Source organism: Podarcis bocagei (genome assembly GCF_964188305.1).
Source record: "Podarcis bocagei genome assembly, chromosome: 15".
NCBI classification, from domain to species: Eukaryota; Metazoa; Chordata; class Lepidosauria; order Squamata; family Lacertidae; genus Podarcis; species Podarcis bocagei.
This window is the reverse complement of record NC_138141.1, coordinates 12,824,497-12,837,663: the sequence shown is the minus strand read 5'-3', so window position 1 is coordinate 12,837,663 and position 13,167 is coordinate 12,824,497. Positions and strand designations below refer to the sequence as shown.

At 46.8% G+C, this 13,167-nt stretch overlaps 1 protein-coding gene across 2 annotated transcripts in view; it reads right to left on the bottom strand.

The window, feature by feature from the left end:
- The window catches only part of ROBO4 (roundabout guidance receptor 4), a 106,528-nt gene that overhangs the window by 2,912 nt on the left and 90,449 nt on the right, over positions 1-13,167 (bottom strand). The window contains exons 19-20 of one of the 2 annotated variants that reach the window (XM_081171616.1): positions 8,947-9,216; positions 2,843-3,045 (exon numbers count right to left, since the gene is read on the bottom strand). In XM_081171616.1, coding sequence (XP_081027742.1) covers positions 2,879-3,045; positions 8,947-9,216 — 437 coding nt within the window. In that variant the 3' untranslated portion in view covers positions 2,843-2,878. Of the gene's footprint in view, positions 1-1,557; positions 3,046-8,946; positions 9,217-13,167 lie in introns of those variants that run through there. The other variant, XM_081171617.1, reaches the window with a different exon arrangement.

The following is a 13,167-nucleotide window of genomic DNA, read 5'->3' as shown; positions in this document are numbered from 1 at the left end:
GGTTCTTGTTTTGCTGATTTGTTTCATTTATTTTCATGTTTTTATCCTGTATTTTATTCTGTGAACCAGCCTGAGATCTTATGATCAAGGGCGGTAAATAAATGAAATAAAATAGTGTATATCCATTTAGTGACAAACTAGGTGACAGATTTGGTCTCTCTCTTTCTGTGCGCGCGCGCACACACACACACACACACACAAATATGCATGCAAGAGGCAGAGTTGAAGGACACTTTATAGTCCGGCAGTAGGACTGGGGAGAGAAGTGGCCTGGTCTAAGGACCAGACAGAGAGCTGCATTTGGCCCTGTACCTGAGGTTTCCAGCCCCTGTATGGAACTTTTGGGTCTCTTTGAGCAGCTACCATGTCTTAAAGTACACTCCTTGCTAAATTCTATCAGTTGGATGGTCTGGGAAATGGACACCCACTTCCTCTGGGGATGACTTGCCCTGAACCAACTTCTCCCCTGCTTTCCCTCACCCCCAACCTGGTCAGTTGTAAATACCTCTTAGGTAAAGGATGTACAGAAGGAAACAACTGGCACGTACCTATGGCCTCTTTGAAACACTGTGATGCTATGAAATGGATTGCACCTTTTGGAAATGTTTCAATTTATTTACACAGTAAGGCCACACACACACACACACACATGAAAAAGTTAGTAGCTGCGCCACATCAGGCACAATTAGTAGACATGCGAAAGAAAGAAAATGTTTGCAGCGACGTAAACAGTTCTCCTGCAAGAAGGTAAAAACAGAGAAAGCAACAAAGGGCTGCCCAAGTTTAAAATGATTACCAAGTTGCTATTTTCTCCACTTTGAAGATTCTTTCTTTCTTTCTTTCTTTCTTTCTTTCTTTCTTTCTTTCTTTCTTTCTTTCTTTCTTTCTTTCTTTCTCTCTCTCTCTCTCTCTCTCAGAAACCACTGCAGGCTGCATGGGGACGGTGGTGGTGGGGACCTCAGTCCAAACTTTAAAAATCCACAGGGTTTGCAATCAATAGTTAAGTAGGAGATTAGAAAAAGTGCCCCCCCTGCCCAGGAGAAATGTCCTTGCAAGTCAGCAACCCAGATGGTGGCAGAGGCTGATGGATCCTGGGAGAGAAGCCAATGAAGAAAAGGCCCAGAGGGTTTTTCTTCATTATCCTGACACTGATCTCCACCTCAGAGGCTCCTGCGATGATCAGACTTCTGAAGAGTTGCCAATATGGCCAGGAGAAGAAGGAGGAGAAGAAAACACTGGTCTGGTTTTGCTCCTCTCCCTTTATAGTCCATTTAATATGCAAGAATCAGCAGGTGAAGGTTTTCCTGTTGCAAAGCTAAATACGTTCAGCTCAGTGATGCCATCCGGGTAGGACTTTGGGGCAGATGTCCAGGGATCCATTCAGCTGCAGGAGCGGGAAGCAGTGGCGTAGCGTGGGGGGTGCAGGGGGGGCCAGCCGCACTGGGCACAACATCTGGGGGTTAGGGTTAGGGGGCGCAAATCCATGGGTTAGGGGCGCAAATCCACGGGTTAGGGGGCACAAATTACTTGCCTTGCCCCGGGTGCTGACAACCCATGCTACGCCACTGGCGGGAAGGCTCCTAAATGCATCAATCCTAAATGCTGGCTTACCACATTTTGAAGTTAAGTAATATATATTGCTGTCGAAAGAGGGGAGGGGTGCTAGGAACACAGTCTAAAATTATGCAATTGCACCACTAGATCATCTGCTCAGGACTGCAGATCATCATGGCAGGCTATAGAAGGACCGGTTCAAAAACTGCAAACTGATATCTTTTTCCCTATCCCCCCCCCAAAAAACATACACTGGAACACCAAGGATAAAATGAGAGAAGGTGAATCCCAGGCCTGACTCACTGACATCAGAATCCTGTGCATTTTTACTCAGAAGGAAGTCTCGCTGTGTTCCATGAGGCTTACTCCCACTTAAGTTTGCACAGGGCTGCATGATGCTCAATAGTCCAAACTAGTCTCAAAGCTAAAAAAATTGTGAACACGATACGGGCAGGTTCCTTCTTCCACATATATTACGAACAATGTTATGGTTGAGGTGAGAAGAGGAGGTTACACAGAACCAGGCCATTGATCCCTCGAACTCAGTGCCGTCATCAGTCCAGGGTTTCAGACAGGGGTTTGTCTCCCCCTGAGAGATGCTAGAATGGGAAGAGACTTTCTGAAATTTTGCAAAGGTCCACGGCATGCAGGCAGAACTGGCTCAAGGACTCCCAAGGAACTTCCATGGAAATTCTCCTTCCCAGAAGGGATTACAAATATACGCTTGGGTTTGTTGACAAAGGCCAAGATTGGTGAAAGTCTACTGGCCAAGAAGAGATACTGATTAGAGCTAGGGAATGAAGGAGCTGTCAATTTTTGTTCCCTCAGTTCCTCATTTTTCCCAGTCTTAAATTCTGTTCTCCACATTTTCCCAGCGATTTGCAATTCCTCGTGAAAATTCACCGGCATGCGAATTTCTCCTAATAAACACTTTTTGAAATGCAGTTTTAACTAACGTACATATTTTTTTTTGCAGGCAATTTCCCCTAATATAATTCTTTTTGGGGTATGTTATTTTTGCTAATGTATTCCTTTTCATGCACCCTCTCCGATAATCTAGCCATATTTTGTAAACATTGATTGGAGAAGTGCATTGCAAAATCGGGACAAGGGCAGATTTCAAAGGATGTTTGAGTTATGGTCTGTGTATCATTTTGAAAAGTGTGAATTTGATCAATCCTCCTCTCAATGCAAACTGAACTGAACGTCTCCCCCATCCCTCTCTAATCCTGACAGACCCCTTTCCAAGGAAGTGCAAGAGGGGCCTGCCTTGATCTGTTTCATGCACCTTTGTCCCCACACTCAGATGTGCTCTCCGGCCTTCTCAGCGACCCCCTTTGTTTGGCGTGGCGAGCTTCTCCACAACCGGTTCCTCTCCTCTCTTGGGAATGGCAAAGGATCCTGACCCAGAGTCCTGGGTAGCTGTCAGAGGAGCCTTGATGGCCCCAGCTTCTCTGTCTGGATAGCTGCTTGAGTCAGACTTGCAGGCACCTGAAAAGAAACAGTCTGTTGCTATTACTGTCCTTTGGGGAAGGGGCAGGGAGGGGCTGTAGCTCAAGCACAAAAAAGGATATTGTTCCAGGCAATACTGACGCACCAGGGCAGGGGCACAGAAGATTTGGGCAAAGCCAGAAGCCGTTGCTTTGACAACCAGGGGAAAAATCCTGTGCGCACATACTGGAGCCGGTCAAAAGCGTGTGCCCGGCAGGCCTCCCTCTGGTGCAAACAAAGGCACTTTTCCTACAGCAGGGCTTTTGCTCAGCATATCCTAGAAGAACCATCTCTCCCCCCCCCATCCCTGAAAAGAAGCAAATTAATAATAATATCCAAACAGTGCAACGAGCAGACGTCCAAATAAAGAGCTTGCTGCCTTTTGGTATAAGCAAGGTTAGAACTGCCCATTTTTATGGGCCTTGCACCTCTGCCTTTAACAACAAATTATGAAGTTTTTTCTCCATGTCAGATAAAAATAATAATCTAAAGTGCAGTATGGCTTGTGAGTTGTTAAAAGCATAGGAGCAGGAGCAGCAAAACAGAAAAAGTTGACAACTCAAGGGCTAACTCCACGGAAACAGCTCTTTATTCAAACAACTGAGAAGTCTCTGTTTCATTCCTCCTCTGCCTTCTGTGAACCCCAACAAATTTCTGAAAAATCTCAGTAAGAGACCTATTAGTTTAGGAAACTGACTTAGGCAGAATTGGTTCACCTAGCACCATATTGTCTACACTGACTGGCAGGGCACTCTATAGAGGGATCTGTCCCAGTCCTAACTGGAGATGCCAGAGCTTGAACTGGGACCATCTACATGAAGAGCATCTGCTCTTCAACCAAGCTATGGCCCCTCAACAGAACTCCTTGCCCCATGCAAAATGTCTGCTTCTGCACCTAAAGGGACACTATTTCAACCGGTCCTCTTGGCAGTGAGTGTGGGGCCTGAAGGCTTGCAGGGAGTAGGCTAAGGACAGCCCAGAGAGTGGCAGTTAATGAGGGCAGCTACAAACATGTGTCAGCATCTGTTTAAGCATGTGCATGCCAGGGCCCATGGGCGCTAATACTGCATTGTCCAGAGGTTTTCAACCTTTTTGAGCCCACAGCTCCCATGACCAATTACATTCTTTCTGCGGCACCCCTGTGGGGCTCAGGAGCCCAGTTATGCCACCCCTTGCCTGCAGAGCTGGCAGCCTCTCGCTCTTTTTCAAACACCCCCCCCCTTGTGGAGTGTTCCCTCAGCCTCATCTCCTCTCCCTCTCCTTGGGAGTCCTCTGGGCAGCTGCTGCTGCTGCCCCCAGTCTCTGAGCTGTCCCCTCTGCCCCAAGGAGAGCTGCCTCCTCACACTGCCCCACAGGGGCCTGGAAAGAGGATGCCCCCCAGCCTTAGTGGTCCAACAGAGAATGGCCGAAGGTGAACGTGAGGCTAGCACCTTACCTTGGGAGACAGCAGTGGCAGCAGCAGGCGCTGCTGGGCCTGCATGTTGGAAAGTCTCCTCTTCAACACCAGGCACTCAGCTCCCAGGCAGGCCTTGCACACAGCAAGCACAAGAAAGGCCAGCATGGTGCCTGCCTGCCTGCCCAACCTCCCACTAGTCTTTCCATTCCCAACAGCAAGGGCTGTTGTACTGGCTGGCTTGACTCCCTCACCCACTTGCCTCAGCTCCTGTCAACCAGCACCCCCTGCCCTGGCCAGCCCCAGAAGCACCATTCTCCAGGAGAGCTTATCACCAGGGCTGCTGCAACAAACAGCTGTGCAAGCCTTTGGGAGGCAGAGATGCAAGAGGGCATCAGAGGGAAGGAAAGAGGAACAGAGGCCAGTGTTGCCCATGGCACCCCTGTCCATCATTCAAGGCACCCCAGGGTGCCACAGCACACTAGTTGAAAGCCACTGGCATTGTCCCTCCAGATGTTGCTGGCGAGCCAGAGGCTGTCCAACCTGGCCTTAATTGGCGGCTGCCTCTGATGCGTGGCTGATCTCCCGCGGTGGTATAGACTGCCAAGAACAAAGGCAGAGCAATATAGCACCAGCACTGTCATAAGTACGTATCACTGCAGGTCTCGGCCTTCTTGCCAGAGTACATAGATCACGGTCTGTGACTTAGTTTGTAATATGACAAGTGCTCTCTATTGATGATCCAACTATTCTCCTTCAAGGACGCCAGAGAGGCTCAGTGAACTCTGAATACAATGGCCTGCTGGAAACAAACAAACAAAAACGAGGACAGGACTCCTGCTAGTTATGCAAAAGACGGAGTTTCTGCAGATGTAGCTTGTCACCTGCTCACTTCTCCTATTTGGCTCAATTATTAAAGGTGCAGGAGGAATTTCCAGTGGACTATGCTAATTAAAGGTACAGCAGATTCCTATCATAAGAATATAGGAAGCTGCCTTAGACTGAGGCAGACCAATTGGCCTCTCTTGCTCAATGTTGTCTATCCTGGCTGGTTTCAGGCAGGCCTCTCTACCAGCCCTACCTGGAGATGCCAGGGATTGAATTTGGGACCTTCGGGATGCAAGGCAGGTGCTTGCAGGACTGAGCTATGAGCCTCATCCGCCTTCCCTCTACAACACAACTCTTGAAGACACAGGAGCAGCCCTGGCCTGCTCTTTTTTGCACCTGCCTTCCGACCCCCGAATGCCTTTGATGGATGCTTGCTGTGATCCACGAGAGGCATCGCTCAGAGCTATCTTGGGGAGTGAGGCTTTCTCCCGTGTGAGGCTCTGATCCAAAGTGGATATGGCAGGGGGGGCAAGGTGCACGGGATACTTCCATCACTAATTGAATCTCTCTTCCTTGCTTGCTGAGGCGCAAAGGTGTGGGAGGCCATCAGTCAGTCAGAGCATTGGAAATCAATAGGTCTTCTCTGTGCCCCCCTGCCCCCACCATGGAGCAGTCATGGACTGCAGACACTGGCCCCAATTCACCGAACCTCTGGCAATTTATAAGACATACCCACCCAAAAGGAGAGAAGCCACATAGGCAGTTGAATGGGGGGGGTGTCACCCTATTCCTTCGAAAGCAGGTGGCTTTCATCAAAATCTGCAAAACAAGCAGCAAATTTGCTGAAGTACAGGAGTTGCAATGGCCCAAATCACCATGTGTGATGCTCTCATGTTGGCCAGCAGAGCAGCTTCTCAGATCTGGGTCAGGCAGGGGGACCTCTTGCAATTAACAAAGTCTGTGTATCTTGAGTAGCTGAGGAGGCCAAGGGCATTTTGGCAGGTGTGGCGATTTCCCAAGTCACAGCACTGCCAGGGGTTGAAAAGTTCCCTCCTATCCTGGCTGTTTAATCTACCTAACTCATAAGTGCAAAGGAATCTCTTGTGTCAAAAGCCTGGCCAACCCTGGGCAAGAGAGTAGCGTATGTCCTGTTTGCAATGTACAGACAAGGCCGCTGCAAATCAGGAGAACCATTCTTTCCCCCTGCTGTTTATTGTCCCCAGCAAACCACATGACAATGCCCTCCCTATTTAGCTTGAATTTCTTGCCGCCTGACTTCCATCAGCTCAGTTCCAGAAGGTCAGGACTTTTAGGGTGCAAACAACATTACTGAGGGTCCAGAGGGCAAAGTCCACCTCCCCACCCTGTCAGCTTGACTTGACGGATTGGGATCGCCTTAGATGAACAATTCCCAGTCGGAAGTCAAGCCTCTGGCACAATCAAGCAGAACACAGAAAATTTATGAACTGTGGCAGCAGCAGTGCTCTGAATCAGTGCGGGGGGGGGGGAGCCACCATTTACATTTCCCACCATCCTCTCAATGTAAGATTGCTCTAGGATAGGGTTGGAGACATGGGTGGGGGGCCTCCAGGTTTTGCCCTCCAGATGTTGTCAGCCTCCAAATCCCATCAGTTTCAACCAGCACAGCCAGTGGTCAGGGATGATGGGAGTAGGTTACTGGGACCCTGCAGCTGCCCAACAATGCCACATCTGGATGCTGGGCCTGCTCCCAGACTAGCCAGATGCAAAAAGGGAAAGGACGTCTGTAGCTTTAGTACAGGAGCGGGGAGCAATTTTGGCCCAGTTGGCCAGATCTTTATCTCCTGCCATCCCAAAGGCCAATGTCAACAGGTGTGGGGGACAACCCACCTGTCACTCATCTGATGTCATAAGAATGTCAGGCGATCGACAGGTGGGTTGATCCACCCACCTGTTAAAATTGGCCTGGGTGGGTGGAGGGAAGATAGTGACCAAGGAGGATTAATCTCCCTGCGCATCAGCTAGTGCATAGGGATTTCAAGCTGGCTTTTTGCAGGGTAAAAGTAAAGGACCCCTGACAGTTAAGTCCAGTCGCAGATGGCACTGGGGTTGCAGCGCTCATCTCACTTTACAGGCCAAAGGAACCGGCGTTTGTCCACTTCCGCAGACAGTTTCTCCGGGTCATGTGGCCAGCATGACTAAGCCGCTTCTGGCGAAGCCTGAGCAGTGCATGGAAAGACCGTTTACCTTCCCGCCAGAGTGGTACCTATTTATCTACTTGCACTGGTGTGCTTTCGAACTACTAGGTTGGCAGGAGCAGGGACTGAGCAATGGGAGCTCACCCCGTTGCGGGGATTCGAACCACCGACCTTCTGATCGGCAAGCTCAAGAGGCTCAGTGGTTTAGACCACAGTGCAGGGATCACCCCCCAATTCATTGTTGTTGTTGGCATCTGTCTGTCTCAAGAGAAAATGGAGGAGATGAAGCCAAACTGTTGCATTAGCAACACCAAAGTGACCTCCCTGGGGAGAAAGTATGCACAGAGAGTATGGAGGTCCTGGGCTGCCCAGATGACGAGACCTCCCTCTCGGCTTCACTGATGTGGTCCAAAGGAAAGCAGAGCATTACATTGGGCACCAGCTTTGCTGCAGGTGTTGCTGCAAGTTATTTGATCCAGCTGCATTTCTACCTTTCCCATACCTGTAGTCACCTGTGATATCAGCTGTAAGGCAGCTAAGCATGTGTTCTGGAAAACATCCCTTGCAGGAGGACAGAGGTGTCTCCCCCTGCTTTGGTAGCTGTGTATGAGAGGGTCACCTTGGGAGGTGCAGCTTGTCAGGCAAGCAGCATCTAGTGAAATATATTCTTCAATGCAACTGTTAAAGGTGCAGAGAGCCCAGTCCTCTTTTTCCCCCTGGACCCCACATGCAGGTATTAAGAACATAACAAAAAACACTTTTTATCATATGTGGTGGGAATGTAAAAAAGTGAAAAACTTCTGGGAAATGATATATAATGAGATGAAAAAGATGTTGAAATATACATTTATTAAGAAACCAGAAGCAATTTTACTTGGCATTGTAGGAGATGATATTAATAGACAGGATTGTAAGTTTTTATATGTTTTTATATGCAATGACAGCAGCAAGAATATTATTGGCACAAAAATGGAAGCAAGAAGAACTACCGACAAAAGAAGAATGGAGGATGAAGTTGATGGACTATGCAGAACTAGATAAATTAACAGGAAGGATTCGAAACCGGTGGGATCAGGGATTCTTAGAAGACTGGAGTAAATATATGAACTATTTGAAAAGTAATTGTGATGAACAGATTACGCTAGTAGGATTGCAAGAAGTTTTTTAAAGTGGATTATTTGAAATATTGCAAGAAAGACTATGAAGAGAACTATTAGTTAAGGATAATTAAATGTAATATAGAAATTAAGAAATGCAGAATAAGTGATAAAGAACGGAAAATCATCAGAGGTGTTTACGGAAGTCTAAAAACATTGTATAAGGTGAGAAGTTATGTTGTATGACTGTTGGAACTGATATGTTAAAAATTCAATAAAAATGTATATAAAAAAAAGAGAAGGAAGGGGAAGAGTTCATCTCTACTCTCATTTGCTCTTCTGTTTAAGATTGCAGCCTCCAAGGCTACTTTCCCAAATAAATAAATAAAAGACAAAAAACACTTGCCCTTTATCCCCTGCAAGGCAGAAGTGAGCTGCTGGGTTTCTCCCGGCGCTGCTACTGCCATTGCCTTTCCCCTTCCCAGCTCCGGGATGGCGTTCCAGTTCTCAGCCTTCTGCGGATACTTGGCTTCCACCTCATCCACCCAATCTGTGCTCCACTCCCACGCAGGAAGGAGCTGCGATCCGGGAGGCTTCTGCTCAGCTTCCTCTGAGCTCTCCAAGGAAACGTGTGGTTGCAGGAGTCCATTGAGAGGGGGTGCTGAAGGCAAAATATCTGCAAGGGAGAAGAGCAGGCAGGTCACCACCCACTCAAGGGAAGCAGGGATTTCATATAAAGACCAACCACAGTCACAGAGCAGGAAGGAACCTCCAGGGGTCAATGAAGGACAACCCCTTTGCTAAAGAATCCCTGGCAGATGGCCTTCCAACCTCTGGTTGGAAACCTCCAATGAAGGAGAGTCCATCTTCTGATTCATTGCAGTGCTTACAGTGTCTGTCCAGGATGTCAAATGGGGCTCTCACCCACTCGTACCTGGACATGCCAGTGAAATGCCAGAGTGCCTTCTCGGTAGTGGCGCCTGCCCTGTGGAACGCCCTCCCTTCAGATGTGAAAGAAATAAGCAGCTATCTTATCTTTAAAAGACATCTGAAGGCAGCCCTGTTTAGGGAAGTTTTTAATATTTAATGCTGTATTGTTTTTAACACTCGATTGGAAGCCGCCCAGAGTGGCTGGGGAAACAGCCAGATGGGCGGGGTATAAATAAATTATTATTATTATTATTATTATTATTATTATTATTATTATTATTATTATTGAATCTGGGACTACCTACATGCAAAGCAGACACTCTATCCCTGCCCTATGTCCAGAACCACCTCCAAGGGATCCCGTTGAACTGCAAAAATAATGACATCATTGCAAGCAGATTCAGTTGCCCTGTTCCTTAGTATCGCTCAGACAAGTCCAAAGCAGTTTGTTGGGAGTGCAGGGAAGGGAATACGCCAGAGGTGTTACAGAAAGGGGGGGGGAGTTAATGCTACAGGCAGAAGCAACAACAACACATTTCAGGGTTTTGCATTAATAAAATTGGGAATAACTCTCCACATTCTCTTGGAATCCCTAATGCAATTTCCAATCCCCTCTTTTGCACCTACAATATGTGATGAAATGGTGGGCCAATAAATCATTTTATTCCCCCTGACTGTGCCTTTGACAAGGGGGTTTAGGAGCGTTCAAGGGTTTGAAACCTGTGCAAGATTGCTGAATATGTTCCAGTTTAGAAGTTTGTTTTTTTTCCTTGTAGGGTATGTGTGTTATGATGAATGCAGGTCTAAGCAGGACAAGGGAAATTAAAATGATCCATGGTCTGGAGCATGAGAATCACTTACAGATTTCTTTTTTTAAATTAAGCTGTATATAATTTGTATAAACAAATGAGTGATAAAACAAACAGGCTTTTGGGTGGCTCCTAAGATAAAAGAAAAGAAAAAAGATGACAAGCAATGGAATCCTATGCACATCTACTCAGAAGTCAATTCTGTTTGAGTCCTATGGAAATTATTCCCAAGTAAACAGGTATAGGATTCCAGCCTAAGTCAGGGCAAAGGGTGTGATAGAGGTTTACAAAATTATACCTGCTGTAAAGAAAGAGAGAACTTTCTTTCCCTCTCAGACATGAAGCTGTTACAAAGACACAGGTACACAAATCTGCATAAAACATGCATATGCTGATTTATATGCACTGGCGCATATTTTGGCTGAATTTTGCAGGGGGTGAAAACAAATTCTGGCTCTTCCTGAAAGGGCTTACTCTGAGCTATGGACCGCTGATAGGATTATCTGGGTGCCTTTTGTTAAGTTGTGGGTGAACATATCAGACGACACAGCGATTCTTCAAACAGCTCTTGTTTATTCAGAGGCCAGAACAGAGCTGAGCTGAAGGGCTCAGTCAGCCTGCTTATATAGAGCTTCAGTACCACGTTACTGTAGCAACTTTCTAAAACTATCCAATCACTGAACGTCACTTTCGATCCTTCATTTGCATAACTATCTACAGTATCCCCCTGCTGGCCCAGGGTGAGAACATAAGTACATAACACCTTTTAGGCAGATGGGGCCCATAATCTATTGCCACAACTTGCTGTGCATGTGCATTTTACAATGAAAACAAATCCAACATTCAAGCACAGACATGCACACGCAAACACACATTTATTTTTCCCCCTTCTTTGCCCAGCAACTGCACGTAATTACAAGGCCCTGGCTACCACGCAATAGCCAGAGGAACTCCCAGCAGTGGACAGCAATGCTCACCTGACCTCCCAAAAGCTGAGTGACTGCTGCTTATCCGGGAGGAAAGGGGGAGAGGCAAGGCAGTAGAGAAGTCAGTGCAGTGCAAAAGTGCTGTGAGAGCTAATTTAGTGTTTCCACCGGGGCATTTGCCTCCATGCTGACCTTCTCCCTCCCAGTAAGCAGCAGGGAGTCAGCTGTTGGAAGCTCAGGTGAGCACTACCAACCCGCTACACCAGCTGCTAGTGGACACGCCTCTGTAGCCCACCTTTGGACAGATCTGCACTGAACATTTAAAGCATATTCCATGCACATTTAAAGCATACAACTTATCCCAAAGAATCCCAGTAGTTTGTTAAGGGTGCTGGGAATTTGCAACTCTGTGAGGGGGAAAGTCACAGTTCCCTGATTTCTTTGGGGGAAGCCATGAGCTTTAAATGCGCACTGGGTGCATTTATTTTCAACTTTTTTTGTTTGTTTTTTTATTTTTAATTTTTTTATGAACTATCAATTCTTTATTGATTAAAAGATTTGCATGTCTATACAAACATCATGTATTATCTCTTAACAGGTAAAAGGAAAAAAGGGAAAAAATATAAAATAGAAAAATTATAAAGAAAAAAATAAAGAAGTAACAAAGTTAAGAAACAAAGAAATTAAATTAAAAAGAGAGAGAGAAAGTTATTTACATACATTTGCATACATTTGTATGCAAAAGAGGGAATGCATCTCAGAAGCAAAGAGCAGACTCTCCGAGTGTCCCTATTATCCAGGGACAGCTGCAAATTTACAGAAGCCCTCTCGGTTTTACATAATTTTGTATTTTTATACTATTGTGTCACTGTCCTGGGATCTTATGGAGAAGGAGGAGTAAGAAATGTTACTGATGATGATGGTGATGATATCGCTACCTTACATACACAATATCCAGCAAGCCTAAATCCACAGAATGTGTAGCTGGAGTCTCATTGGCTCTGCACTTTGCAGTGCATTGTAAGCAAAAGTTTTGTTTTTACATTTTAATCACATATATATTTAAAACCTTTTTAAAATGTGGGTTGAGGGAGAAGGGGCAGGAGAACTGAGGCTTGGCAGAAAAGACTTGGGGTTCCCCCCCCCCGGTCAACCCCCGTACAACACCCCTGCTGATGCCAGTCTCCCAACTGGCTTGGAATGGATTGTGCTGCGATGCCAAATGCAGAAATCTGGTAGGATGCCCAAAAGGCTTGTCTGGGGTGGAATCTACACACATTTAAAAAAAAAAAAAATGCTTTTTTTCAAAACGTTTTGAAAAATCCACTGAATTTTGCATAGCTCCCTGTCGCCATCTATTGCCACATTTGCATACTGCACTTTGCAACATGTTAATTGCTGCTGTGTAGGTGATTCCAAGGTCAAACACACTAAGCCTTACCTGACCTCGCAATGGAGGCCTGCATGGGAGGTGGGGACAAAGGCTGGAAGAGTTTCAAAGGCATCAGTTAGGAAGGTGCGAAACCAATCCTCCCTCTGCCTTTGAGGGGCAGGGGAACGGGAGCTGCCTGCTGGCCAGTCGCTCAGGGATTTTCAGTCTATTTGTGACCGGAAGCTCTTTCCCCCTCCTGCCTCCCCTGGCCTCCCCTCTTTTTCGCTTGCTCCATCAATCTTGTCATTTACGGCCCTCAAAGTTTGCAATATGGGGAGAAGAACTTGAAACAAAAGCCTCGTTCGAACGGCAAGGGAAAATTACTGCCGCGATAAATCAAACCGCACTTCCCTGGCCGTCTGCCTTATTATGAGGAACAGAGATTGAATGGAAGGGCCCACAACCTGAGCAGGAGATACCGAATAAATCAACGGGGCTGTCGGCTGCACCGGAGAGGCTGGATCACACCCTGCGTGCAACTGAACTCCACTGTCCCAGAGGGCATCTCCAGGGAGGACAAGGCTCTGTTC